This window comes from Lepus europaeus, chromosome X, assembly GCF_033115175.1.
Source record: "Lepus europaeus isolate LE1 chromosome X, mLepTim1.pri, whole genome shotgun sequence".
Lineage (NCBI taxonomy): Eukaryota > Metazoa > Chordata > Mammalia > Lagomorpha > Leporidae > Lepus > Lepus europaeus.
The window spans coordinates 81,791,772-81,817,513 of NC_084850.1; the positions used below are offsets into that span (position 1 = coordinate 81,791,772).

The 25,742-nt window shown below is 49.1% G+C and overlaps 1 protein-coding gene across 1 annotated transcript in view; it reads right to left on the minus strand.

Annotated features, from left to right (window-relative positions):
- Window positions 1-3,125: 3,125 nt before the first annotated feature.
- The window catches only part of SLC16A2 (solute carrier family 16 member 2), a 114,635-nt gene continuing 92,018 nt past the window's right edge, over window positions 3,126-25,742 (minus strand). The window contains exons 2-6 of the mRNA XM_062183559.1: window positions 19,683-19,827; window positions 15,149-15,599; window positions 13,513-13,656; window positions 7,595-7,823; window positions 3,126-5,751 (exon numbers count right to left, since the gene is read on the minus strand). Coding sequence (XP_062039543.1) covers window positions 5,531-5,751; window positions 7,595-7,823; window positions 13,513-13,656; window positions 15,149-15,599; window positions 19,683-19,827 — 1,190 coding nt within the window. The 3' untranslated portion in view covers window positions 3,126-5,530. The remainder of the gene's footprint in view (window positions 5,752-7,594; window positions 7,824-13,512; window positions 13,657-15,148; window positions 15,600-19,682; window positions 19,828-25,742) is intronic.

The window sequence follows — 25,742 nt, forward strand, 5'->3', positions numbered from 1 at the left end:
GCTGTGGTACCGGAGTGTTGATGAGGGGCAGCTGAGCCTAGAGCCCAGCCAGCTGCTGTCTGTCCTGCTTGGGCAACAGTTGGCAGGGCCCAAGCCTGGACCACCTGCCCTTCTTCCAACCCTGTGCCCTGCACGGAAAGCACAAGTGTGTGTGGGTGGGTGGGGGGGCGTTCCTGCTGCGTAGCGTGGCAGAAACGTTTCTGAGGCACAGCTCTCGGATCTCAACCCCTCACGTACAGGGAAGTGCCTGGAGCTCCCTCCGACCTCCGCGCCCTCTGGCCACATGTTTCAGCGACCGCGTCAGGAGCACCAGCCTGGGTCCTCAAATCCCATGTCCCACCAGCCTGGGTCCTCAAATCCCATGTCCCACTCCAGACGTTCCCAGGCCTAGTGGGAAGTGGTCGCGATTGGTGCCCCAGCCCCGGATCCCTGCGCCCCGTAGGATTCAGAACAGGCTGGGTGTGGCGGGAAAGGGGTGCAGTCCCTGCCTGCCTCCAGCTTGGATCCTCGCGGTGGGGCCATGGCGGCTACCAGGAGCCGGGGAGCGAGGAGTCGCCTCCAGGCCTGGCGCGCGGTGCACGACAGGTGTCGCCAGTCCGGGGTCCTACTGGGCAGAGCGGCTGACACAGCTGGGCTCTCCTTTTCCCCCTTTGTACGCGGGCTTTGTAGCAATGGGCTAATTTTTTTTTTTAATGTTTTTTTTTGACAGGCAGAGTGGACAGTGAGAGAGAGACAGAGAGAAAGGTCTTCCCTTTTGCCGTTGGTTCACCCTCCAATGGCCGCCGCGGCCGGCGCACCGCGCTAATCCGATGGCAGGAGCCAGGTGCTTCTCCTGGTCTCCCATGGGGTACAGGGCCCAAGCACTTGGGCCATCCTCCACTGCACTCCCGGGCCACAGCAGAGAGCTGGCCTGGAAGAGGGGCAACCGGGACAGGATCGGTGCCCCAACCGGGACTAGAACCCGGTGTGCCGGCGCTGCAAGGCGGAGGATTAGCCTACTGAGCAGCGGTGCCGGCAGCAATGGGCTAATTTTAACCAGCTCGGGCGGCAGGAAACCAACGCAGGGGTGCGCAGTTCTTCCGGGCGACTCTGGTCTCCCGGAGGCCAGTGGTGGGGAGCAGGGGCGGAGCAGGGTCTTTGTCGCCTGAGCCCCTGGTGGGGAAGTGTGGTCACTCCTGCCTCAAGAGGACGGCGTTTGAGCGCCAAGGTCGGAAGGAGGAAACGGTATTTCGGAAAGAAGATAGTGAATACTTCCTGTGTTTTCTGAGTCTCTTCCGTTCGTTCCTGAAGTCATTGGGTTCTATCAGAGTGCCTGACAGCAGACCCCTGGAGAATATTGCTGAAGTGATTTGAAAATCAGGCCTGGCGCTCTGGGGCTATCGGCCACTAGAGAGCGCTGCAAGGCAGCCTTTGAAGCACAGCCTGCAAGAGTTGGGTATCCAATCCCTGTCCTTGTTCCTCCTCCTCTCCCTCTCTCTGCTTGTGAGAATTTCAGAAGATTCTTCCAGGGCTGTTGTGACCAGTACCCACCCTATCTCGGCCCCAGCTGTCAGATGCTGGGGATTTACAGTCCCTGTGAGCTGGCGGGCTCTGCTACAGTGTAGAAGTGGTAGGGAGCTGCTGGCTGCCTTTTCAAACATGAAAAGGCCCTGGAGGAGTGTGTATGCTCATAAAAATTATGGGATTTCACAGCTTTGAAATCTAATGATCCTGAGTGATCAAACACATCCAAGGCCCTTGGGGCTGCTGGGGGGTGGGACTGAGGGGGCAGTAGACCCTGGGTGGGAGAGCCTGGGGCCTGGCAGTGGGACAGAGTAATTAGCCTCTGTGGGAGGAGATGAGGAGCCTGGCAGCCCGAAGGGGTGTGCACGGAGTCAGGAGAGAAATGATAATAGCGAAGAACTGGGTGGTAAACCACCCTCTCCCAGAACAGAGACACTGGCTCCCATCTCTGCCTCTGCCTTGCCCAGTGTGGCCACCAAGACATGGAGTGTTTTTCTACCTCTTGGGTTGGTGGGGATGCAAGGGGCAGTAGGTGGAACCAGGTGTCGAAGGACAAGGGTGCATGAAAGTCTACAGTAAGGGGTGAGGGTAATTGTGAAGAGATGGGGTATACTAAAAGACTTTGCTCACAACCGGTACTGCTGGAATCCTTTTGAAAATGGGCTACCTATAGAATTGTTCAGTGAAGGCCGGCGCCGTGGCTTAACAGGCTAATCCTCCGCCTTGTGGCACTGGCACACCGGGTTCTAGGCCCGGTTGGGGCGCCGGATTCTGTCCCGGTTGCCCCTCTTCCAGGCCAGCTCTCTGCTATGGCCCGGGAAGGCAGTGGAGGATGGCCCAAGTCCTTGGGCCCTGTACCCCATGGGAGACCAGGAGAAGCACCTGGCTCCTGGCTTCGGATCAGCGAGATGCGCTGGCCGCAGCGGCCATTGGAGGGTGAACCAGTGGCAAAAAGGAAGACCTTTCTCTCTGTCTCTCTCTCTCTCACTATCCACTCTGCCTGTCAAAAAAAAAAAAATTGTTCAGTGAAGTGTGTAAGTCATTTTTCCCTCTTAGGAGCAGTTTCCTCATCTGCAGTAGTCCCTTATGTCTATGTCTCAGCTTCTCCTCCACTTCAACTCAATGCAGAATATGGACAAGGGGAACTCCAAGGTCATTCCTAGCTTTGTCAGTTTTGTAGGCCTGTTGCTTTTGTCAGTCTCAGTTCTAAGCTTTGTTGCTGTCAGGCTGTGTAACCCAGCTACACTAGTCTCTTGAGGTTCCCCAACAGTAGTACAAGGGAGAGGGAAAGGGGTTGAAGCATTCCTGCTAAGGTCTTTGCCAATTTCCAACATGGCATATTTGTAGCAAGGGGGTGACCTGGGCGGAGCCTGCACTCTCAACTCAGCCAGTAATTGTGTTCTTATTTTGTCAAGTCACTACCTTTCTACTTCAGAGTTCCCTTAAAAATTCAGTCAACTCAAAGCCCTTGTATGGCTCCTCTTCCAGCGTCTGCTCTCACAGAGAACACAGATCTGGCAGAAGCCTGATTTGAAATGTGACTTCAGCTCTGATGCCAAACCTCCTGCTGTTCACCAGATTAAGACTATTTCACCCTTGCAGGCAACATACATACCACGACCAGATTTTTAGATTTGTTTATTTTGTTCCAAACCCCTTGAGGATTTAAATGTCTCAGGTCTTAAGCTCTGAAATTTTGTTCGTTCTTCTAGATTTAACTGTGGTGCCTAAGAGGCGGCATCCTACTCTAAATATTAATAATACTGTGCTGCTTTTGCCAGCCAACATTCTCTCCAAAAGCACACAAGCCCACACACGCACGTGCACATGTGTGGAAGAAGTAAATTGACACCCTGCCATGTTATGTGACACTTGAATGGGCAGATTCGGGACCTGTGAATATCTTTCCTTCATCTGGAGAGAAGTGGGTAGCAGCCTGATTCTTAAGTGCTATACACGCCTTGAACAACAAAGGAGGCCCTGCAGAAGCAACTTCCACTTGATTCGGTAGGGGGAAGGGCAAGCAGGAATGGAGGCAAGGGCACTGTTGCTCCAGTATTTCCTGTGGTCTCTCTTGGGAGTTCCAGGGCTCCTGGGGCCCAGCCTCTCCTACTCCACTGCTGTTTGTGCTGACAGGGTAGTAATTAGGCCCCTTCCTACCCACAGAGCCAAGAACCAGTGGGTTTTCCTTTGGGAACTTGACAAGAGCTGGATTGGGACCAGCGGAGGGGGCTCAGGACTTTGGCCTTGAATGAAACCATCAGAGGCCAACTATGCCCCAGCTGCCTGTTTGTAACGGAAAAACTCATGGGTGGGGGCCATTGTCTCCTTTGGAGCCCCTCAGGGCAACCTCATCCTCCTGGCCCTGGGATGACCCTGGCTTGGGATGGCAAGTTGGCTCCAAGTGTCAGCCAGGAATGCTTGGTGAAAAGATGATGCAAGGTTGGCTGACAGGAACACAATAGACAAAGGCCTGGGTGGGGAGGTGTGAGGGGGGAGAGACAAAAAGAGGCAGAATGAGGAGAGAGGCTGAGCTCCTAATGAGGTGAGCTGTGCTAGCTGAAAACAGCCTGGCAATGCCCACTGCCCCTAGCCAGGGGCACTTGGAATGCTCTTCAGTAAGACCTGCCCAGAGCCTGGACCTAGGGAAACAGCTGGCACCTACCTCAGAGGGCTGAAGGTGGCCCAGAGTCTACCTTTCCTGGCACCTTTAATGCCCACTAAGTTGAGTGGCCCAGGATGCCCAGGATGGGGGACACAATTGGGTGGTAAAGGTTAGGATGGCTTCCTCTTCCTAAAAGAAATTGTCCAACCCTATGTGCAGTTGCTGCCTGTACCTTTTTGGGATCCAGATTGGGAATGGGGTTTTTCCTAAAGCACTCCCTTTCCTGGCCTGGCCCAGGTAGAAATATTGACTTGTCATGCAAACAGAGATGGAGTTGGTCCTTCGCCAGGTCAATACTCAGTGCCCACTGCTCCTCTTCGCACCATGCCAGCCGGCTGTCATCAGTCCTCTGCCTGCTGAGATGAAAGGAGCTTCTTCACATTTTGACAGGTTGATACAAGGATGGGGAGCTGGGGGTGGGGGCTAGGTTCAGGTGTTGGCCTGGGAACCCTGTAAAAAGCAGTCAGTGGAACGAGGAACTCCGGTGTTTAAGATCCCTCCCTATATGATATTTTACTTTTCCAGTCTGCGATTTAGATCAGCTTGAGCCAAAAAGTGAGATGTGGCTCAGCCTGAGATGAGTGGAATTAATGTTAGTGTTAGAGGTGGACTGGGCCAAGGCGAGAGTGATTGGCCCAAGCTCTGGGTCCCTCCCTCCTTTCTCAAAGCACCTATGTGTCTATGATAGTGACAGAGAGAAATAAAGGGGGAAGAGAGTGGAGAGGAGGCAGGAGAGAAAACAAGGAAGGGAAGGGGAAGCAGACTGTTAAGCGACCATATCATGTGGACACTGCTTGTATACAGCTATTGAGAAGCCGTGGTCCTGAGAAACAGGCAAAACAAGACGCTTTGTCTTATTTTGCCTCTCTGCCTTCCCTCCATGCCCCGCCTCTCCCCCACCTCCCGACTCCCCAGCACAATGGCTCTCAAGGATGGATGGCAATGAAGTCTTCAGCAAACAGAGGCTTGGGGCTTCCCCCACTAGGCTCCTGGGGACACAGTAGCACCTTTGGCAATTGGTTTTGGTGGGTGACAAATAAACGGGCTGGGAGGTCCCATCCCCCTTCCTACCCCAGAGGATAGAAAGTATTTGGAGAGGTTCCAAAGGCCAAGGGGGCGATCCTAAGCTTTCCCAGATCTTGGGAAGAGAAGGACCCCGGCAAGTTTGAAGGCATTCATGGGGAGAATTTGGTTACTGAGTTTGGAACACCTGGAGTTTTGGCTCCAAGGGAATGGTCAGGTGGCTGAAATGCTGTGTGCACAGGTATGGAAACAAGTGTGCTGGTGGCAAAAATGTAAAGGCTGAGCAGGTGGCATGGAGGGGAAGGGCTGGGGGGGGCACACAATGGCAAGAAAGAGGCATTAGATTGGTTCCTCAGGGGTGGGGGAGCCTGGCAGCAGCTCGCCATTGGGATCTGGGTCAGGAGCCAACATCTTATCCTTGCTGGAATCCCTCTGCTCTTTCTTGAACATCCTTTGATGCATCAGAGGGACGAAGAAAAGGATGACAGCTCCAATGATGGGGGGCACGCCGGCAAAGTAGAAGGCCACATGGTAGTCCCCAAAACAGTTGTGGAGAAGGCCTGAAACACAATCAAGAAGAGACATGTCAAGCTTGGCTCTGTCCTGCCACCCAAAAGTGCTCTCAGCCTCTTATTTAAGGGCTGCGGTGGTACCTATGCAGAGAATCTTAGCCTGCACTGCTTTGACTCAGGAGCTCTCTCAACTTCAAGGGCAGGTGGCCCCTCCCTGATGAAATGATCATTTGGGCCCTTGGGGTGAATGCTCATTAGGAAAAGCTAATGAAGCTTCTCTTGAAGTTTCTCTATTTGTGACTTTCACTGAGTTACAGCTAACTCCCAGACGCTCCTTGGCATGGAATTAGGAGGGAACCTGATGCAAAAGAACTGCACAGAGATGGCCAAGGCTTGTCTTGCTTCACAGTTATGGTGTCTGCCCCTACCCCCACCTCCCAGACTGTTCTTATGGAACAATTCAGCTGAGATCCTATTTGCCCTTTCTCTGAAGTGGCATTTGCCCTTGGATGTGGCTATATGCATACATCTTCCTTCCGGTTACAGACATGGTTGGCCCCTCTGGGTTCCTTCTTGCTATCAATGCCATGGATATGTTGGGCATAGGATACAAGGCTCCCCTACTCTTCTCCAGAAACCAATGTGAGGGACTTCATAGGGAGAATGAGCCCAGAAACAATACCCAGGAGGTAAGCAAAATGGAAAGAGAGATGGGTTCTGGAGCACGGTTGGGATCAGGTGCTGAGTAGAGGCTCCCCTCCTCCAGTGGGCAGTTTGTCTATTGCACAACAGCTTGAGTGAAAGCGTTAGCCAGAGCCAGCGTTGTAGTGCAGCAGGTTAAGCTGCTATGCGTGATGCTGGCATCCCATATTGGAGCACAGGTTTGGGTCCTAGCTGCTCTGTTTCTAATCCAGCTCCCTGTTTCTAATCCAGCTAATGCACCTGGGAAAGCAGTGGAGAATGGCCCAAGTACTTGGGCCTCTGCCACACACATGGGAGCCCTGGATGGGTTCCTGGCTCCTTGCTTTGGCTTGGCCCAGCCCCAGCCATTGTGGCCATTATGGGAGTGAACCAATGCATGAAGATTCCACCCCCGCCCCATCACTCTGTCACTCTGCCTTTCAAAAATAAAGTAGATTTTATATATATAAAAAATCTTTTGCTCCTGTTACAGAGTACCCTCCCAACACCTTGCACATAAATGATGTTCAAGGAGTAGTTGTTGAATTAGCCCATTTGACTAGCCTAGGAGAGGCTAACTCATGAATCAGGGTCTGTCATAAATCCCATAAGAGGGGAATGAAGTTCTCTCTTCATTAGTTTTCTTGTTTCTTATGTTCCCTGGGGTGCCAGTAATGCTCTCCTGGAAGAATGGAGGGAGAAGCCGGGAGTACTGAAGATGGCTGTGCCTACTGCCTGTGGAGGTAAGCTTCACTGGCTCAGTCCTGGGGTTTTGTCACAGTCAAATCTCTTCTACAGGCTTAATTTAGAAGCCAATAGAGGAGGAGGAGGGCATCTCTAAGGTTGAATAAAACCAGGACCCACTTGCAAATAATCACTTGCCTGTGGGACGAGTGAGTGGTTGCTGGATAATAGAATAGTCAAGAAGGCCAAACCCATTTTTCTCTCTACTATCCTGGAAGGAACCATGCTATCTACAATAAAAACTCCATTGACACAGATAAACAGCCATGGAAAACCCATCTCCCCAATGAATCCATGCTTGTGTATTGTGTTTAATCTTACCAGTAGTGCAAAGGGGTTTCATGCGCTCTGACAAGGCTTCTTAAATAGTAAACAGGAAAAGAGACTTCAAGAAGAAATGCTCAGGAGAGCTTGTCAGGGAAGACAGGACTCCCTGACCCATGCCCTCCCTGGAGATCAGCCTTACCTGCAATGGGAGGCCCAGCAATCATTGGCAGAGCCATCATACCCAGGAGGTAGCCAATGGCCTGTGAGGCCTGCATTGGGCCCACTAGCTCAAATGCAATGGGGGCCATGATGGTGATGAAGAAGCCATCACACAGGCCCAGGAAGAGGCAGACAACGATGAGGCCCCCGAAGTCGCGGCACAGGGGAATCATCATGGACATCAGGCCCAGGAGCAGGAAGGAGAGGACCTAGAGGAGCAATGGGAGCAGGGGTGTCAACAGGGAAAGTAGTTGGACTAAATAGTTACCCTAAGCTACATCTAAGTCCTGCATTGAAGGATTCAAAGTTTTTTTTAAGAGAACCTTTGTTTAACTGTGATTGTATCAGGATTAGAAAGAGAGAGGACATAGCCATTGGCCTCAAGAACTTTGTGTTTGGGGTCAATGCTGTGATGCTAGTATTCTGTATCAGAGTGCTGATTTGAGTTCTGGCTGCTCTATTTTTTTTTAAAATTAGGATATATTTATTTATTTGCAAAGCAGAGTTAGAGAGAGAGAGAGAGAGATCTTCCATCCACTGGTTCATTCCCCAAATGGCTGCAATAGCCAGGGCTGGGCCAGGCTGAAGCCAGGAACCTGGAGCTACATCTGGGTCTCCTGCATGGGTGCAGGGGCCTAAGGCATGGACCACCTTCTGCTGCTTTCCCAGGTTCATAAGGAGGGAGCTGGATTGGAAGCAGAGCGCTGAGACTTGAACTGGTACCCATATGGGATACCGGCATCACAGGTGAAGGCTTTACTCACTATGCCACAAACACAGGTCCCAGGCTGCTCCACTTCTGATCCAGCTTCTTGCTAATGTGTCTGAGAGGGCAGTGGAGGATGGCCAAGTCCTTTGGCCCCTGTCACATGTGACACCCAGATGGAGTTCCAGGCTCCTGCTTTGACTTGGCCCAGCCCTAGCTGTTGCAGGCATTTGGAGAGTGAACCAGCAATGGAAAAAATCTCTGTCTCTCTGTTCTCTCTATACCTTTCAAATAATTTTTTTAAAAAAAGTTTGTATTTGCTCTGGGGCTTGAGATAAACAGAATTGGCATTTGTGCTTTCTGATCCTGTGCTTGGCTGCCCCACGGATCAGGGTCTGGAATCAAGCCTTTGTTGGTGTTCTCAGATTCAAGTAAGGTATTGGAAGAGAAAGGGGGGAAAGTGATTGTGACTTGCATGAAAATTAGATGGGAGACGGAATAGAAGGCGCAAAATGGGGAAGCAGCCAATGGCCATTATTGTGGAGGCCTCATTTCAGAAAGCCCTTTGGCGTGAAGGAGACCATTGCAGGGTTCACCAGGTTCCTTATGCTTTAGAACATGGGACACACCATCCTTGTCAGACATCTCAGCATGGCTCTGGGAGATTCTAGGCTTGGCTGTACGCTCAGAGGAGACAACAAAGGATCTTTCAGGGGAGCCAAGCCACTAGGAGGGTGTTTTTGCTTTTTAAATATTTTATTTATTTATTTATTTGAGAGGTAGAGTTACAGTGAGAGGGAGAGATAGAGAAAGGTCTTCCTTCCATTGGTTCACCCTCCAGATGGCCGCAACGGCCGGAGCTGCGCCGATCCAAAGCCAAGAGCCAGGAGCTTCTTCCAGGTCTCCCATGTAGGTGCAGGGGCCCAACCACTTGGGCCATCTTTTACTGCTTTCCCAAGCCATAGCAGAGAGCTGGCTTGGAAGAGGGGCAGCCGGGACTCGAACTGACGCCCATATGGCATGCCTGCACCACAGGTGGAGGATTAACCTACTACGCCATGGCACTGGCCTCTAGGAGGGTGTCTTAAGGAAGCCTATAGACCCCCGAGGAGCACTGACTAGCCAGTGGGCTTTCTTAGGGCTGAACAAAATAGCTCCAAAAGAAAAAAATGCCTTTCCAGGAGTTAGATTTTCTGCTCTCCTGAGAGAGAAAGGCTGCTGAAAACACAGCTGGCCTTTTGATTAAGGTCATTTGCAACCTGTTTCAGTGAGGCAGACTGGAGACCTGGGCTGCAGGCAAAGCAAAGCCCCAGCCAAACGCCTTTCAGCCACCAGAACCAGGTGGCCCCAGGGTCAATGGTAAAACCTGATTTGTTTAGAGAGGCCCTTACAAGTCCAAGGATTTTCCAGTAGTTCACAGTTGGCCAATAGGCATGCCAATTTATGCAGGAACACATGGAAGGAGTTGCAGGGAGGAGATCAAAGCTGCTTCGTGCTGTAGAGATTTTCTGGGTTGCTGCAGGCAGTGGGTTTGTTGGGTTTTGATTGGTTAGCTTTTGGAGAAGATAATGCCATCTGAGGACGTCCCTTTGTTAGGGGACTTCTGCACTTTGCCTAAGCTGTTCTGAGGTAGCTCAGCAGATGTTAGGAATAAGAAACTATACACAACTATGAGATAAAACTAGGCCCACCTATCAACCAAGTCCATTATGACAATTAAGAATTAATGCCAATGATATGGGCTTCCTGGCACAACAGGTTAAGCTGTGCTTGGGATGTCTGCATCCCATGTCAGAGTGCCCGATTCAAGTCTTGGCTACTCTATGATTCCAATCCAACTTCCTGCTCATGTGCCTGAGAAGGCAGCAGAAGATGACACAAGTACTTAGATCCCTGCCACCCATGTGGGAGACCTGGATGGAGTTCCTGGCTCCTAGCTTCAGCCTGGCCTATCGCTGGCTGCTGCAAGCACTTAGAGTGAATGGAAGAGTGGTCTCTTTCTCTCTCTCTTTGTCACTCTGCCTTTCAGATAAATAAATAAATAAATGTTTTTAGAAAATGGTAATACCATTATATAACACAAAGGACCCCATTAGGTAACTCTAATCAGCTCTAATTACTACCTATTGTGTCTAGCTCCCTGTTACCATCCTCTTTGAGGCCATGGCAAGGTTAAGAAACTAAAAATCCCTCTTGGAAATGAGAATCTGGTCTCAAGAATTGACCCAAAGTGAGGCTGTCCTGCAGATTGTCACCATTTCCTTCCTAACAGACTTCCTGATACATGTGCTTGCCGTTGTCAATAGTAGGAACCACAGGGTCTAATGGGACATGCTTTAGAACCTGAAACCAGGTACCCTCCTCTCTGCAAGCCTGTCTTACTGCATGTGACCCAGAAAGAAAAGGAGGCAAGTTATGTGATGGCAAGAAACTCAGGACAAAGGAGAAGTTCATCCACTGTCTTGTGTTCTCGGCCTGAGATACTCAATTCGTAAAATAAAGAAGCTGGACTACAAGTTGGAGAAGCGATGTTTCAGTTATATACTAGGGTACTTCAAAAAGTTCATGGAGGGGGCTGGCATTGTGGTGTAGCAGGTAAAACTACCACCTGCAGTGTCAGCATCCCATATGGTGCTGGTTTGAGGCCCAGCTGCTCTACTTCAGATCCAGCTCCCTGCTAATGCACCTCGGAAAGCGGTGGAAGATGCCAAAGTCCTTGGGCCCCTGCACCAATATGAGAGACCGGGAGGAAGCTCCTGGCTCCTGGCTTTGGTCTGGCCCAGCCCTGACCATTGTGGCCATTTGGGGAGTGAACCAGTGAATGGACGATCTCTCTCTGTCTCTCTTGCTACCTCTGACTCTTTTTCTCTGTAACTCTGACTTTCAAATAAATAAATAAATCTTAAAAAAAAGAGTTCATGGAAAAATGGAATGAAAAAGTTGTTTATTTTAGTGCAAAATAATGAAATTCATGTGTAGTTGCTTCACAGTATACATTTTCCATGAGGTTTTTGAAGACTGTTGCATTATGCAGGGATTTTGTTTTTAGCACCAAAGTGTTCATAAAATGTATCTTTTGATTCTGCTTTCAAAGAACTTTTTGATGTCTTCTCATATTCTAATATTATTTTATATTATTCTAAGTGGTGAAACTGGGCCAAGTATGAGTAAGGAGAAGGGGCAGGCGCAGTCGGTGAAGTCAGCAGAAGCACTGGGGCCTACACCTAACTTGGCCTCTGACTAACTAATGTCTCTCCAGCCCCTGCAACTCGCACTGCACGACAGAAAAACTGCTCGGGCCTTGCCTGTCTCCTGGGGACTATGGTGAGAAACACGTGAGATACAGGGCTGGGCAGGGTTGCTGCCTCTGCTCAAGATAAAGTCCTGGTCCAATGCCAGATTAGCCTGACTCCCAGAATACTTTGGCATCTTGCAGCCGCTAATAAGGGCAGGGAAGACCCAAGGGGTGGCATGTGGGAGAGGCTGGGAGAACCCCATAAGCTTCCAATGTAGAAAGCCACAGAGATAAAGCACTTACTGATATTTGCAGAGGAGTTAAAGTATTTCCTAATTGGTTTATCTCAATCAGAGGCTCTGGGTTTGACCTTGGTCAAGTCACTTATCATCTCTGAGACTTGGCTCCTGTATCACTTAGGGTAAGGGGATACAAGAAGAGTGCTGTATAGCAGTTCAGCCCTGCTACTGCTGTCTATGTGAGCTTTCCCTGTTTTTCCATATGTGTAATAAGAAGTCAGATTGTGTGGACCATAAAGGCCAATCCTAGTTCTGATAAAGAAGATTCACCAACTCTTGCAAAGCGGCCCACAGAATCAAACGCAGCAGGAAAGTTAACCATGTCATCTGAAGGTGTTTAGGAAAAGCATGTGGGGCTGTCAGAGACAGAGACATCCCTGCTGTGAGTGTAGTCAGGGTCTCCTGGAAATGCTTTTAGGACTTCCCCTAAGTAGCCAATGCTTTTAGGACAATGTGCTGATGGGAGATTTGTGACTACTTATTTTCTGAGGCAGCCTTTGCCCCTCCACAGGTGCCTGCACTTGGGCACCTCCAGGTGAGCTCAGCCGCAGGAGAGGAAAATGCATGAGCCAGGTGAGAAGGACAAGAGCGCTGCCAAGGTAGACAGAGACTGACAACCCGAGCAGTGGTCTGCATTTGCAGCAGGCCAGAGCCCCATTCGTACAGAACGTGGCCTCTGGAGCACCCATGTAGCTACTGACGATGTGAAGAAGCCTGTGTCAGTGTTAGGATGAAAGGATTCATCCTATTGCATGAGTAAGGGAAATGAGGCCTACAGAGGGGAAGTGAGGGCTGGCCTCTGCCGGCACCTTTTTTGTGTCCATTGATAGGATAGCACTTGAGAGCCAGTGCTGGATGACAAAAGGCTCTAGAAATATGAGGTGGTAGCCCTGGGCCTAGGCCTAGAAGAGAGAGGCACTGTGCCATAGAGAGCTACAGAGGCCCAAGACCCTCCAAGAGAGTGGAGAGTGGCAATCAGATCAGTCCTTACTGGAAGCAGCATCACACCTCTGGCCTCATTCCCTTCTTTCAGAACCATTATTAAATAATAGAAAAAATTTTATTTTAAAACTACTCTAAGGGGTTCTATATACACTGCTATCACTGGTGAAAGAAGTAGGCCTAAGCCTACTTTCATCAGTGATGAAAGAAGTAGAACAAGGTAGATTCTCTTGGTTTGGAAGTAGGGGAGGGGCAGGCATTTGACCTGGTGGTTATGATGCCGTGTCCCATACTGGAGTGCCTGCATCCAATACTTGGCTCTGCTACTGATGGGAACTTCCAGCTAATACAGACCCTAGCAGGCAGCAATGATGGCTCAAGTAATTGGGTTTCTGCTACGTGAGAGCTCTGGTCATTATGGACATTTGAAGTGTGAACCAGCAGCTGGGAGTGCTGTCTCTCTCTCTCTCTCTCTCTCTCTCTCTCTCTCTCTCTCACACACACACACACACACACACACACTGCCTCTCAAGTAAATAAATATTTTCAAAAGAAAGGAAAGGAAACCAATGCTTAGAGAATTTGATTGACTTTCCCATGTTGCACACAGCAGCAATACACCCTACCATTCTGTCCCAAAGGCTTGGAATAACCTAGCGTATGTAGTATGTGTGGCAGGCTGTTCCTCCCCATGGTGGACAGGTGTTCACACTCACCTGCAGGTAGATCTTCTTAAGTCCAGGAATGGAGTCACTGACATGGCCTGATACAAGACGCCCAAGGCCTGAGGTAGCCCCGATACACACCAAGAGCACCCAGGTCTCCTTGATTTCCAAGAACTCTTCTTCCACATACTTCATCTGAAAAGCATAGCACCAGGACCCCCAGAAGAGGAGGAGGAAAAGGAACTGACTGGTTAACTGTTGGCATATCCAGAACCCTCTATCGCTTATTTCCCTGGACCAAGAATTCCCTCTCCTGGAGCCCCCTCCCCTGGAGCTCTAGCTCCAGTTCAAGTTCTCTGGCTGTTTCTAACAGCCTAATGCACTATGTATCCCTTGTTTCCCTGGATTCTGGGCTTTTCAGGAACAGCCAAGGGGAATGAGTACCTCCAAGGCACTTCTAATCTCTGGCAGGACACAATTACAGCTTTAACAACTGAGGGGAAAAAAATCCCAGGGTCCTCTACAATCTCCCCCACTCCCTGATGCAACACAGAGAGCCTGGGGCAGCATCTGGTCACAAGAACAGAAGGCTCCACTAACTTCCAAAGCATATTTTAAGAAACAACGTCTGGGCTGGCACTGTGGCATAGCAGGTCATGCCGCGACCTGCAGTGCCGGCATCCCACATGGACACCGGTTCAAGTCCTGGCTGCTCCACTTCTGATCCAGCTCCCTGCTAAGCCACCTGGGAAAGCAGTAGAAGATGGCCCAAGTGCTTAGGCCCCTGCACCCACATGGGAGACCCAGAAGAAGCTTCTGGCTCCTGGCTTTGGCCTGGCCCAACCCCAGCTGCTGTGGTCATCTGGTAAGGCAAAGTTACAGAAAGAGGGAAGGACAGAGAGTAAGGGGTCTTCCATCCACTGGTTCACTCCCCAAATGGCTGCAACGGCCTGAGTAGGGCCGATCCAAAGCCAGGAGCCAGGAGCTTCTTCTGGGTCTCCCACGTGGGTGCAGGGGCCCAAGGACTTGGGCCATCTTCCACTGCTTTCCCAGGCCATTAGCAGAGAACTGAATCAGAAGAAGGGCAGCTGGGACAGGAGCCTGCACCCATATGGGATGCCAGCGATGCAGGTGGAAGCTTAACCTATTACGCCACAGCGCCTGCCCCAATCTATTTTTTTTTTAAAGAAATGAAAACTGTGGAGGATAACAACTGACTGTAACCCACAATTCTGTGACCATTTAAGTTTGGTAGCTGCTGGGTGAAACAAGCTGAATGGTTTTCTGTGATGCAGATTTTTCATACCTTACAAGAAATTACTAAATTAAATGAAGCCACAAAGACCACCATTCTGCAAAAAGAAAAAAGCTTTGTTTTGGGTCATTTAGGCCAGTCTCCTGCATCGGACAACAATGCTTCTCCCCCAAAGCCACCTGCATTTTGAGCACGGGGGAAGCCATGGTCCATGGGCCTTCAATTAAGGAGCTCCCTCTCCTTTTCATTGCGATCCTCTCTCAACCTGTGCTCTTTACCTCTCTGGGCCTCTCTAACCACTGCTCTGTTTCTTTTTCCAAAGGTCCTAGCTCTATTCTTTCAATGTCTTCCACCCCCCACCCTCTGGACTGCAGGCAAGTTGAGAGGTGCTTCTTGGGGCCCAGTGTGGTGGGCCAGCCCTGTATTCCTCACCAAGTGGACGTAGGGAACGAAGTAGCCGAGGGCAGCAGCAGCAATCCCGAAGGCCCAGATGCGGTAGGTGCGTTGGCGGAACACTCGCATGTTGAAGTACTTCCTGAGCTGAGCCAGACAGCGCTGGTGCAGGGTACGGACACCTCTCTTGCTTGGGGTGTCCTGGGAGCTGGGCAGGAGGGGCCGATAGGTGAGTGACAGCAGCATGAGAACAAACATGAAGGTACTCAGCACCTGGAAGGTTTGGGCCAGCTTGATCTTATCCCCCAGCATTTTGATGAGGAAGGGGAAGGACATGGAGAAGATGCTACTGCCAGCAGACACCACACCATTGGCCAGACCCAAGCGACGCTGGAAGTAGTGGCCCAGGATGACGAGGGATGGCTGAAAGGCGAAGGAGCAGCCACAACCAAAGAGAATCCCGTAGGTGAAGTAGCGCAGGCTCAGGGAGCTGTGGGAGAGACACCGAGAGCTATCTTCAGCGGCTTGACCAACAATCCACCTGCCCTGCCCGCTTAAGCCTCCAGAGACTCCCATTGTTCCACCTTAACCCACAGCCCCACCTGCCATGAAGCCCTAAAGCAGACAATCAGAGAAATAAGGTGGCCTAAGGTAACGTAACTGGGAATTGGCAAAGCTGGGATTTGAATCAAGGTCTGTACACTCTAGCATGAATTCCAGCACCCTATCAAAATGAAACACTCAAAAGAAAGCCACAGTGCTGGTGTTGTGCTTTAGTGACTTAGGCTGCTGCTTGGGACTCCCACATCCCATGTCAGAATGCCAATTTGAGTCCCAGCTACTCCGCTTCTGATCCTGCTTTCTGCTAATGTACCTGGGAGGCAGCAGATGACGGCCCAGGTGCTTGGGCTCTTGCCATCCATGTAGGAAACCCAGATGAAGTTCCTGGCTTCTGGCTTCAAGCTGGGCCCATCCCTGGCTGTTGTTGGCATTTGGGGAGTGATTCAGCAGATGGAAAATGTCTATTTTTTTCTGTTTCTCCCTCTCTCTTTGTCACCCTTACCTTTCACATAAATCTTTTTAAAAAATGAAAAGAAAAAAAGAAAAAGAAGAAGAAGAAGAAAGCCAGAACCAGCCTAGGCAAAGGCTGGGTGAGAGGCTACAGGGAGTCAGTCCGTGCCTTAGGAAAAACTGTTCTACCTTACTGCTCGCCCAGAAACCCTGGGTATGCTGGTGGCCAAAGCTTTATCCCAGGTCACAAAGCCCTGCAAAAAGCCAAAATCATCTTCAGTGTCTTTCTCTTGTCTTTCTCCATGCTCAGGCCCCTAATATTTCAGAGAGTGGCTGGTGATCTCCTGAGAGACTTCCCCTCCCCAACCCTGCCCAAGGTCTGGATATCTCACGGCTATTTACCCCAGGCCCTGGATAGTCTCTCAGGGGTCTTGAGATAAGGAACCCCTATAACTTCCAGAGCCCTGCCTCTGTTGCCGGATGTGGTATGGGTGTTGTTTCCTAGAGCAGCCTGACTGCGAGACAGGAAGTGGAGTCTCAAAATGTTGTGGGCCTGGCCAAGTAAGACAGATCTCGGCTTAAAACTCGTAGGCCCTTCTGTAACACAAAGCAAAGTGTCAGAAGGGGAAAGGCCATTGGAAAGTCAGTTTGGCCAGTCACCTGCTTCCAGACAATGTTGGCATAGCCTAGTGAAAAGTCTTGTTTTCTTTTCGATGCCACCCTATATTTTGCAATAGTTCTTATCTGACCACTTCGTTATCTAATGTTCCTCTTAGGAAGTTCTTCCTCAGAGACAGACCCAGTGCTCATACTATAGGACTAGGCCTATGTGGCACACACAATGTGGTGCTATGCCTCATGATCCCAACATAGCTCTCGTTGCTGTTGCTTTCTAGCTACTTGAATTCACTGCTTGGGTTTCAAAAGGGTGGTCTTCATTTGGAACACATGGCTAACCATGGTTCCTCTTCTGTCAGGCTCCTTGGGGCCTGCTCCCATTGGATTGCAGGTATCCTGTGGGCTTGGCCCGAGCTGGGGGTCTGGTTAAGGGAGAAGAGCTGGACTTTCCGAGAGGAGTCCTGTAGGGGGCCAAATGTGGGATTCAGTTCATGGTGCTGTGCAGTGGATCTCTTTCTAGCTGGGCCCCAGGACAGGAGGCCCCTGGGTTAGGCTTTGCCAAAGCCTCGCCAGCCCTGCCCGTACTCTGTCCTGTTCCACGTCATCCCAAGGCACTCAGAACCCTGGTTGAGACAACAGGAAGGATGACTTGGCTCTCTAGCCACAAGAAGGACCATGTTTCCACTGGACATGAAGCCATCCAGAAAGTTTCTTGGCTCTGAAGATGTCCTCACAGAAAGAGCAAATGGGGGAGGGTGGGGGCTAGGAGCTGGAGAACAGAACGCCTCCTCCAGTGCGCCTCAACAGCGCTGCCAGAGGAAAACACCACATCTGAGCTTCCCCTCCTGTGACTGAGCCCATGTGGATTGGAAGGGAAATGGGATCCGTATGTTGCTAATTTGTTTACGCTTTGCTCTGCTTGGTCTTACAAAACAGGCCTCTGCTGTGTAGTGCGGAGACTGGAGCCACTTGTGAGGCCTTACCTCCTCCCTACAAAGAACCAGATACCTACTTGCTGGGGGCAAATGAGGCTGACCACCAGAGGGACCTTGAAAAAGTTTGGAGTTGCTGCCCTGGGAGGGGTAAACAAGCCCCAGACAGGACATGGTTCTCCCCTGTGTCTCTGTTGGGTAGGATGGAACCAAGAAACCATTGCAGGGCAAATCCAAGTTCTACCGTGAGTGGAACTTTAGACTGAAGAGTTACGGCCTTCTCTGGGAAGTCAAGCTCACACAACAAATCTCTGACAAGTTAACCCTGCCCCCATTCCAGTTATGCCACTGGTAATTTCTGTGTCTCCAGGCTGGCTTTGCCTCACATCAGCCCAGGAAGATCAGGAGTAGGAGGTACCATAACTTCCAAAGTGGGTTTGGCAGAAAGCCAATGGTAATGGTGTTCTTTAGGAATCCTATATTCCTGTTTTCGGCCATATCACCCTAAACGCGCCTGATCTCGTCTGATATCAGAAGCTAAGCAGGGTTGGGCCTGGTTAGTACTTGGATGGGAATCCTGTATTCCTCAAGCTATGATGTAGTGTCTTTTTTCTCCCTTACCCTATACACATGCTTCTGCAGGGCTCGTAGAAAATAGAAATGAACTTGTACTCTGTTCCTTGCCTGACACTACCAAGTTCTGCCAGTGAGACCAGTGCGACTAGAGTTTCAGTTTAGCCTAGACCTAGCTGGGTTCTGGCTCTATGCCTCAGTGTACGATGCTGCAGAACATCCTTCTCATGCCCAAGGACTGGATCCTTTTCTGAAAGGCAGAGTAAGAGAGAGAGAAAGAGAGAAAGATCTTCCATCCGTGGGTTTACCCCCCAAACATCTGGAACTCCAACTGGGTCTTCTAGTGAATGGCAGATTCCCAAGGACTTGGGCCTCTTCTGCTGCTTTCCCAGGCCACACCAGAGAGCTGGATCAGAAGTGGAACAGCCAGGACTCGAACCAGCATGCCATATGGGATGCCAGCATCACAAGCAGCTGCTTAACCTGCTGTGCCACAATGCTGGCCCCCAGTGAATCCTTGTCTGTTCCAAATCATCCATGCATTGATATCCGGAAAAGGGTCAGAAATGCTCAACAGGGTTGGGTGTTTGGAACAGCTGCTGCCTGGGACACCCACATCCCTTATTGGAATACCTAAGTTTCAGTCCTGGTTCCACTTCCAATGCCTGCTTCCTGCTAATGTGCACATTGGAAAGCAACCAGTGATGGCTCAAGTGGTTGGCCCCTGCCACCCACATGGGAGGCTTGGATGGAGTTCCTGGCTCCTGGCTTCTACCTGGCCCAGCTTTGGGAAGTGAACCAACAGATGGGATCTGTCCATGTGTGTGTGTGTGTGTGTGTGTTCCTGTGCCTTTCTCTGTCTTCCTTATAAATAAATAAATAAAAATAAAAACCTTTTAAAAAGAGAAAGAAGTACTCAACAGTCTTGAGCTCTGCCGACCTCAGCCCAAGACTCTGAGGAATCCTGGAACGCTAGGCGTTCACCTGGGCTCACTCTTGAAGCTCATTCCTGGGAGGGCAGGCATGTGTGGTGATGAGATGTGTGGTGTATTGAAGGAGAATAGAATGGTTGAGCTGGAAGGGATCCCTCGTGTTATACAAACTGAGACCCAGAGAGAGGAATGGGACTCGTTACTTGTTATATAGCCGTTCAGTGGCCCAAACTGGACTTGGGCCCACCTCTACGTAATTACCAAACTTAGGACCCTCCGACCACCTTGGAACTCTTGGGTCCTTTTTGGGCTATTCCCTACCAATGTGTCCTGGGGCCCCTGCCTAGATGAGTCTTACTGGGCCATGAATGCTGGGAGTAGAGTCTCTGAGGGCCCTATGTGACTGTGGCTACCGAGGACTTTGCAGTGAGAAGAGTATCCCTAGCTAAAGACCACAAAGAAGCCATCCCTCAGCCATGGGAAATGACTGGCCACCCCCAGCCTTACCTGGTGAAGGAGCTGGTGTGGAGGCCTATGAAAGCAACGGCAGCCCCCGCGGTCGCTGTGATCCGGCAGCCCAGACGGTCAGTGAATATACTCACAATGGGAGAACAGAAGAAGATCATGCCCATGGCCAGAGCTCCTACCCATGCTGCAGAGAAAAACAGCACAAAGAGACGTTAGCTTAACGTGGTACCTGGTGGTGGTGCTGCTCTCTCAGTTCTCCAGCCTTTCAGAAGGGGTACTAGATTGGTCTAGGCTGTCGGCCTGCTGGTCCCAGTGGTCAAAAAGATACGCAAGCAGAGGCTAGATATAAAACAGGGGACTCCAGCAAAGCGGACAGATTTGAACTAGGCAGTATTTCAGGCCGTTCCACGGACACGAAGCCAGATCCATAGCCTTAAAGCACTGGGCTACTTGGCTTAAATGCAAGGAACATGACGATTAAGCTTTCAGGAGTTAAGGTCAGGTTTGCCATGGCTATTGGAACAACCTTCTGAAGATGCTAAGACTAAGCAGCAGGGAAGCCACAGACAAAAGCCTCCTGGAATTGTGCCAGAATGCAGGGCAGGTTCAGGGGCCACCCCACAATTTCTAAGGACACTGCGTAACCCTCAGGCTGCATTAGAGCCCTCATCAGAGCCCAGGTTTGGCAAACTGTGACTTGAAACTCAAGTAATAAGGGTTTATCTTGTTTTAAAGGCTATGAAATATCTTTAACATTTCACACTGGGGAAGAAAAAATCTGCCCTGTTTCTCAGATTCTTCCAGCCCATTTCCCCTTGCTCAGCCCTCCCAAGGAAAGCTCACGCTTCTTATTGTTTGAAGGCTGTTAAGTGTCAGCCTGGGCCTGACTTCCAGGCTAAATAATCTTGTTCCTTTAACAACTCCTAACTCTATAATTACTTTCCAAGCTCTCCTCCTCACCACATTCAAAATCATCCCTCTCACCCCACTCCCTATCCCTCCTCATCTCTAAACAATGGATGATCCACTTTCTGTCACTTGAGCAGGGCATTGGGCCAGCTTCTGGCTGGCTTCAACTGTGGAGTCCCAAGTGGGCCAGAGGCATGGAGTCTGAGTGAAGTCAGGGCTAGTGCACTGCCTATGTCTCTTACCCCCGTACCAAATAAGCTTTTCGGATCCCCAGAGGGGAATCCTTGCTTCCTGGGGTCCCCTCCTAACGGCTTGGCTCTAAAAGTAGTAGGATAGTGGGAAATCTGGACTTTTCTCACAAGTTCATCCTTTACCTTGCAACTTCACCTCTTATCAGCTCTGGGACCTTGAGAATCCACACAGTACTTCTCTAACTCTCAGTGTTCTCATGTGTGAAATGGGAGTTAAAATTCCTGCTATGCCTTCCTCAAAGACCTTTTTAAATGTTGATCAGATGTAATCATACATATAAGAGAGCCCCGTAAGTATCAATAGTCATGCCACATGAAAAATTAGTGCAAAATGATCACAAATTTGAATGTAGGCGTTAAAATTATAAAATTTCTAGCAGAAAGTAGAGAAGAAAAATATTTCCAATTTTAGGTTATGCAAAGGTTTCACAGAGTCACAAAATATATGACCCATAAGAAATGTATGCATCAGTTTTCACCAAAATTTAAAACTTTCAACTGTTCACAAAACAGTTACAAAAAGTGAAAAGGCAATCCTTTAGACTGGGAAAAAGATTTGCAATGCACGTATCTGACAAAAGACCAGTATTCCACATACCACTGTGAGGTAATTCTCACAACTCAATAGGAGGAAGCAACTACCCATTTTAAAAGATGGATGAGAGATTTTGAATCACACACACACACACACACACACATAGACTGAATGGTAATTAAACACATGAAATGATGTTCAATACCATTAATCATTTGAGAAAGGCAAACTGAAACCATGATGAGATACCCCCTAACAGTCACTAAAAAGGCTTTAAGAAATATCAATACCTGGTATTGGAGAGGATGTGGAGGAACTAGAAATTCGATACTCTGCTGGTAGGAATGCAAGATGGTGCACCACTTTGGGAAACAGTTTGGTTGCGTCTTGTGAAGTTAATCATACACTTACCTAAAATACCTGAAATCCCACTCAGGATAAATTCAATCTAAAAACCTGTATCTGTACAGTTATACCAGCTTTTCCCTCATAATTTCCAAAACCTGGCAATAAACCAAATGTATCTCAGCTAGCAAATGGATAAACAAATGGGTATACATTGATGGAATGGAATGCAACTCAACAATAAACAAGAGTGAATTTTTAAATATAATTTTTAAGATTTTATTTACTTATTTGAAAGATAGAGTTACAGAGAGAGGGAGAGACACAGAGAGAGGTCCTCCTTCTGCTGGTTCATTCCCCAGATGGCCACAATGGCTGGAGCTGGGCTGATGTTTGAAGCCAGGAGCCAGGAGCTTCCTCTGGGTCTCCCATGTGGGTGCAGGGGCCCAAGGACTTGGGCCATCTTCTACTGCTTTCCCAGGACATAGCAGAGAGCTGGATTGCAAGTGGAGCAGCCGGGACTAGAACTGGTGCCCATATGAGATGCTGGTACCGCAGGCGGCTTTACCTGCTATGCCACAGTGCTGGCCCCTAGGAGTAAACTTTTTTTTTAAAAAAAAAACTAACAACAAAGATGGAATTTATTGGTTACTGGGATTTAAAAATCCACACATACTTCTAGTTTCAAATACAGCTTAACAAAGTTGTTCCAAAGGTGTCTTCAAGATTTGATTGCTTTCCAGCTCTCAGCATCTTTGCTGTGTTTTTATTCTCAGCTTCCACAGGAATCCAGGAGTTCTTTTCAGCTTTAAAGTCAATGACAGTCCTGGCTGTTCCACTTCCAATCCAGCTCCTTGCTAATGCACCTGGGAAGGCAGCAGATGATGGCCCAAGTACTTGGGCCCCTGCATGCACATGGGAGACCCAGAGGAAGCTCCCGAATCCTGGCTTCAGCCTGGCCCATACCTGGCCATTGCAGTCATCTGAGGAGTGAAACAGCGATGGAAGACCTCTCTTTCTTTGTCTCTCCCCCTCCCTCTCTATAAGTCTGCCTTTCAAATAAATAAAATATATCTTAAGAAATAATAAAGCCAATGACAAAATAGGAGTATTTCTTCCTATAAATTCTGGCCAAGTCCTGAGGCTCTACAATAAGCCATCACAGGTCATCTTCTAACATCCAAACCGTGGGAAGGAACTTGCAGCCAGGCCAGTGTCACACATTTCACTCCTAAGCAGGAGATGGAATCCAAAAGGAAACTGAAGTACTATTACCAACGGGGCTAGGGAGGGAAGGTAAAAATGTTGAAAGGCCAGAATAACAAATGTTTTTTCCAGAGTGCGCATGCTCATGATGATCTAGCTGAGAAGAATTTCTAAAGTTTGTGTTTTTTCATACATATGGCTACAGCATTGGGTTTCTTCCCAGTTTGGACTTCTTGATGCTGAACAAGGTTTCTTTTGCTACTGAAGGCTTTTCCCACACTTGTCACATCTGCAGGAGGTCTCCTGTATGTGAATCCTTAGACGTCTTTTTAATTGTTCCTGAGCACCAATGGCTTTCCCACAATCTACAGAGCCAAAGGGCTTCTCCCCACTGTGAAGCCCCTGGTGCTGAGCGAGTTTTGTAGGGAAACTGAAGGCTCGCCCATATGCTTTACAAGAACAAGCCTTTTCCCCTGTGTGAATACGCTGGCGCGAGTGAAGGTAGGAAGTCAGTCCTTCCAAAGCTTTTGCCACATTCTCATTACACTCCTAAGAGTTCTCTCAGATGTGGATTCTCTGTTGTATAACAAACCCAGAACTGCTAGTGAAATTACTTCCACATTCTGTACAGTGATAGGGCCTGTCCCCACTGTAGGTCCTCTGAAGCCCGCACCCTCCTCACACTGATAGGCTTCCTCTCTGGTGTGAATCCTCTGGTGCAGAATTCATGAGCAATTGCCATTAAAGGCTTTTCCACACTCCTTACACCCCAATGATTCCTCACCAGTGTGAATTCTCTGGTGTCTAACACCGTATGAAAAACCGCTGAAGGATTTCCCACACTCTTCGCATCTGAAGGCTTTCCTCCCAGAGTGGATTCTTGGAACCTTTCCTTGAATATTTTTCACAGTGGAGACTTCTGGTGCTTTTCCAGTTCACATGTTTCTGGGAAGTCAGTTCTCTGAGGGACTCTCTTCAGCTGCCCACATGCCACCACCGTGTCTCTTTCTGCAGGTATTCCTTGTGTTGGTGTGGACTTGCTGTCAATGTTGGGCTTAGGATCTTCACAGCTGTCCCCAGGCCTCTCTGCAGGGGGCCTTCTCCTATGCCTTGAGGTTGCAAGGTCAATCCCCTCTCTCCGGAAGTGAGATCAAGGCAGGTTTAGGAACTGGGTATAGTCAAGTTCCCATAATTCTCCAGCATCACACTTCTGTGCACCAGAAGACCTAGCGCCTTCTGCCTGAGTGAAGTACACAGCTACATCCTTGATGGTTACCATCTCCTCAGGAAATGCAGAAAGTGGGAATAAGCTATTGGCACAGGCAACAACCTGGACAATTTTCAAAAGTATTATGCTAAGAGAAAGAAGCCAAGCGCAAATGATTCCATTTATAGGAAATTTCAGAAAAATGTGAAACTATGGGGACAGAAAAACAAACAAGTGGGTGCCAGGAGAGGGAGGGGTGAGGAGAAATGACTAGAAGGGCATGAAAGAACTTTCTGGGGTGATGGAAATGTTAAAGTATCTTGACTGTGATAGTGCTATTGTTTTCTCAAAATTCACAGAAGATATTTAAATTGTATCTCCATAAATCTGCTACTTTTATTCATTTTTAAAACTATTGGTGTCCTCCTTTATGAATCATTGTTAGAGGGCCACTATTTTTAAAGCTTACTTTATTTATTTGAAAGTCAGAGAGAGAGAGAGAGAGAGATCTTTTACTCCATCCACTGGTTCACTCTCCCGATGCCTGCAAGAGCCAGGGCTAAACCAGGTAGCAGCTAAGAGTCAGAAACTCCAACCCAGTCTCTCACATAGGTGGCAAGAACTCAAGTACTTGGGCCATCAGCTGTTATCTCCAGGGTTACACGTTAGTAGGAACCTGGACTGGTAGCAGAGGCACTCTGATACGGCATGTGGCTGTCCCAAGCTGTGGCTTAGTTTGCTGTGCCACAACATGCTCACCGAGATGTTACTTTTTAAAAAGAAGAGAGGACTGGGGCCAGTGTCGTGGCTCACTTGGTTAATCCTCCGCCTGCGGCGGCGGCATCCCATATGGGCACTGGCTTCTAGTTCTGGTTGCTCCTCTTCCAGTCCAGTTCTCTGCTGTAGCCCAGGAAGGCAGTGGAGGATGGCCCAAGTGCTTGGGCCCCTGCACCCGCATGGGAGACCAGGAGGAAGCACCTGGCTCCTGGCTTCGGATCCACGTAGCTCCTGTTGTAGTGGCCATTTGGAGGGTGAACCAACGGAAGGAAGATCTTTCTCTCTGTCTCTCTCACTGACTAACTCTATCTGTCAAATAAAAAAAAAAAAGGAGAGAGGACAAGAAAGTAGGGAATGCCAGTCTGAAATTTCATTTATGATACATGCATTTTTGTTTTGGCCAGTTAAAAAATAGCTCAGTTGTATTGTCAAAGAGGAAAATATTACACTTGTTAAGTTGTTGTACTGACATTTTACAACTAGAAGTTAACATTACTTGACCCTTTGAATTATCTACAATACAATGAAAACTGATGACTAGGCTTGGACAGTATTTTAAGAAAGCTTAAATTAAATTTAAGAAAGCTTAAATTATATTCAATATAGCTTTTAAGAATTAATCTGCTTTTCTAAATTTTTTAAAGATTTATTTATTTACTTGAAAGGCAGAGTTTCAGAGACACAGAGATGAGAGAGAGAGAGAGAGAGAGAGAGAGAGAGGTCTTCCATCTGCTGCTTCTCTCCCCAAACAGCTGCAACAGCATGAGGTTGGCTGATCTGAAGCCAGGAGCCAAGAGCTTCTTCTGGGTCTCCCACACCGGTGCAGGGGCCTAAGGACTTGGGCCATCTTCCACTACTTTCCCAGGCCA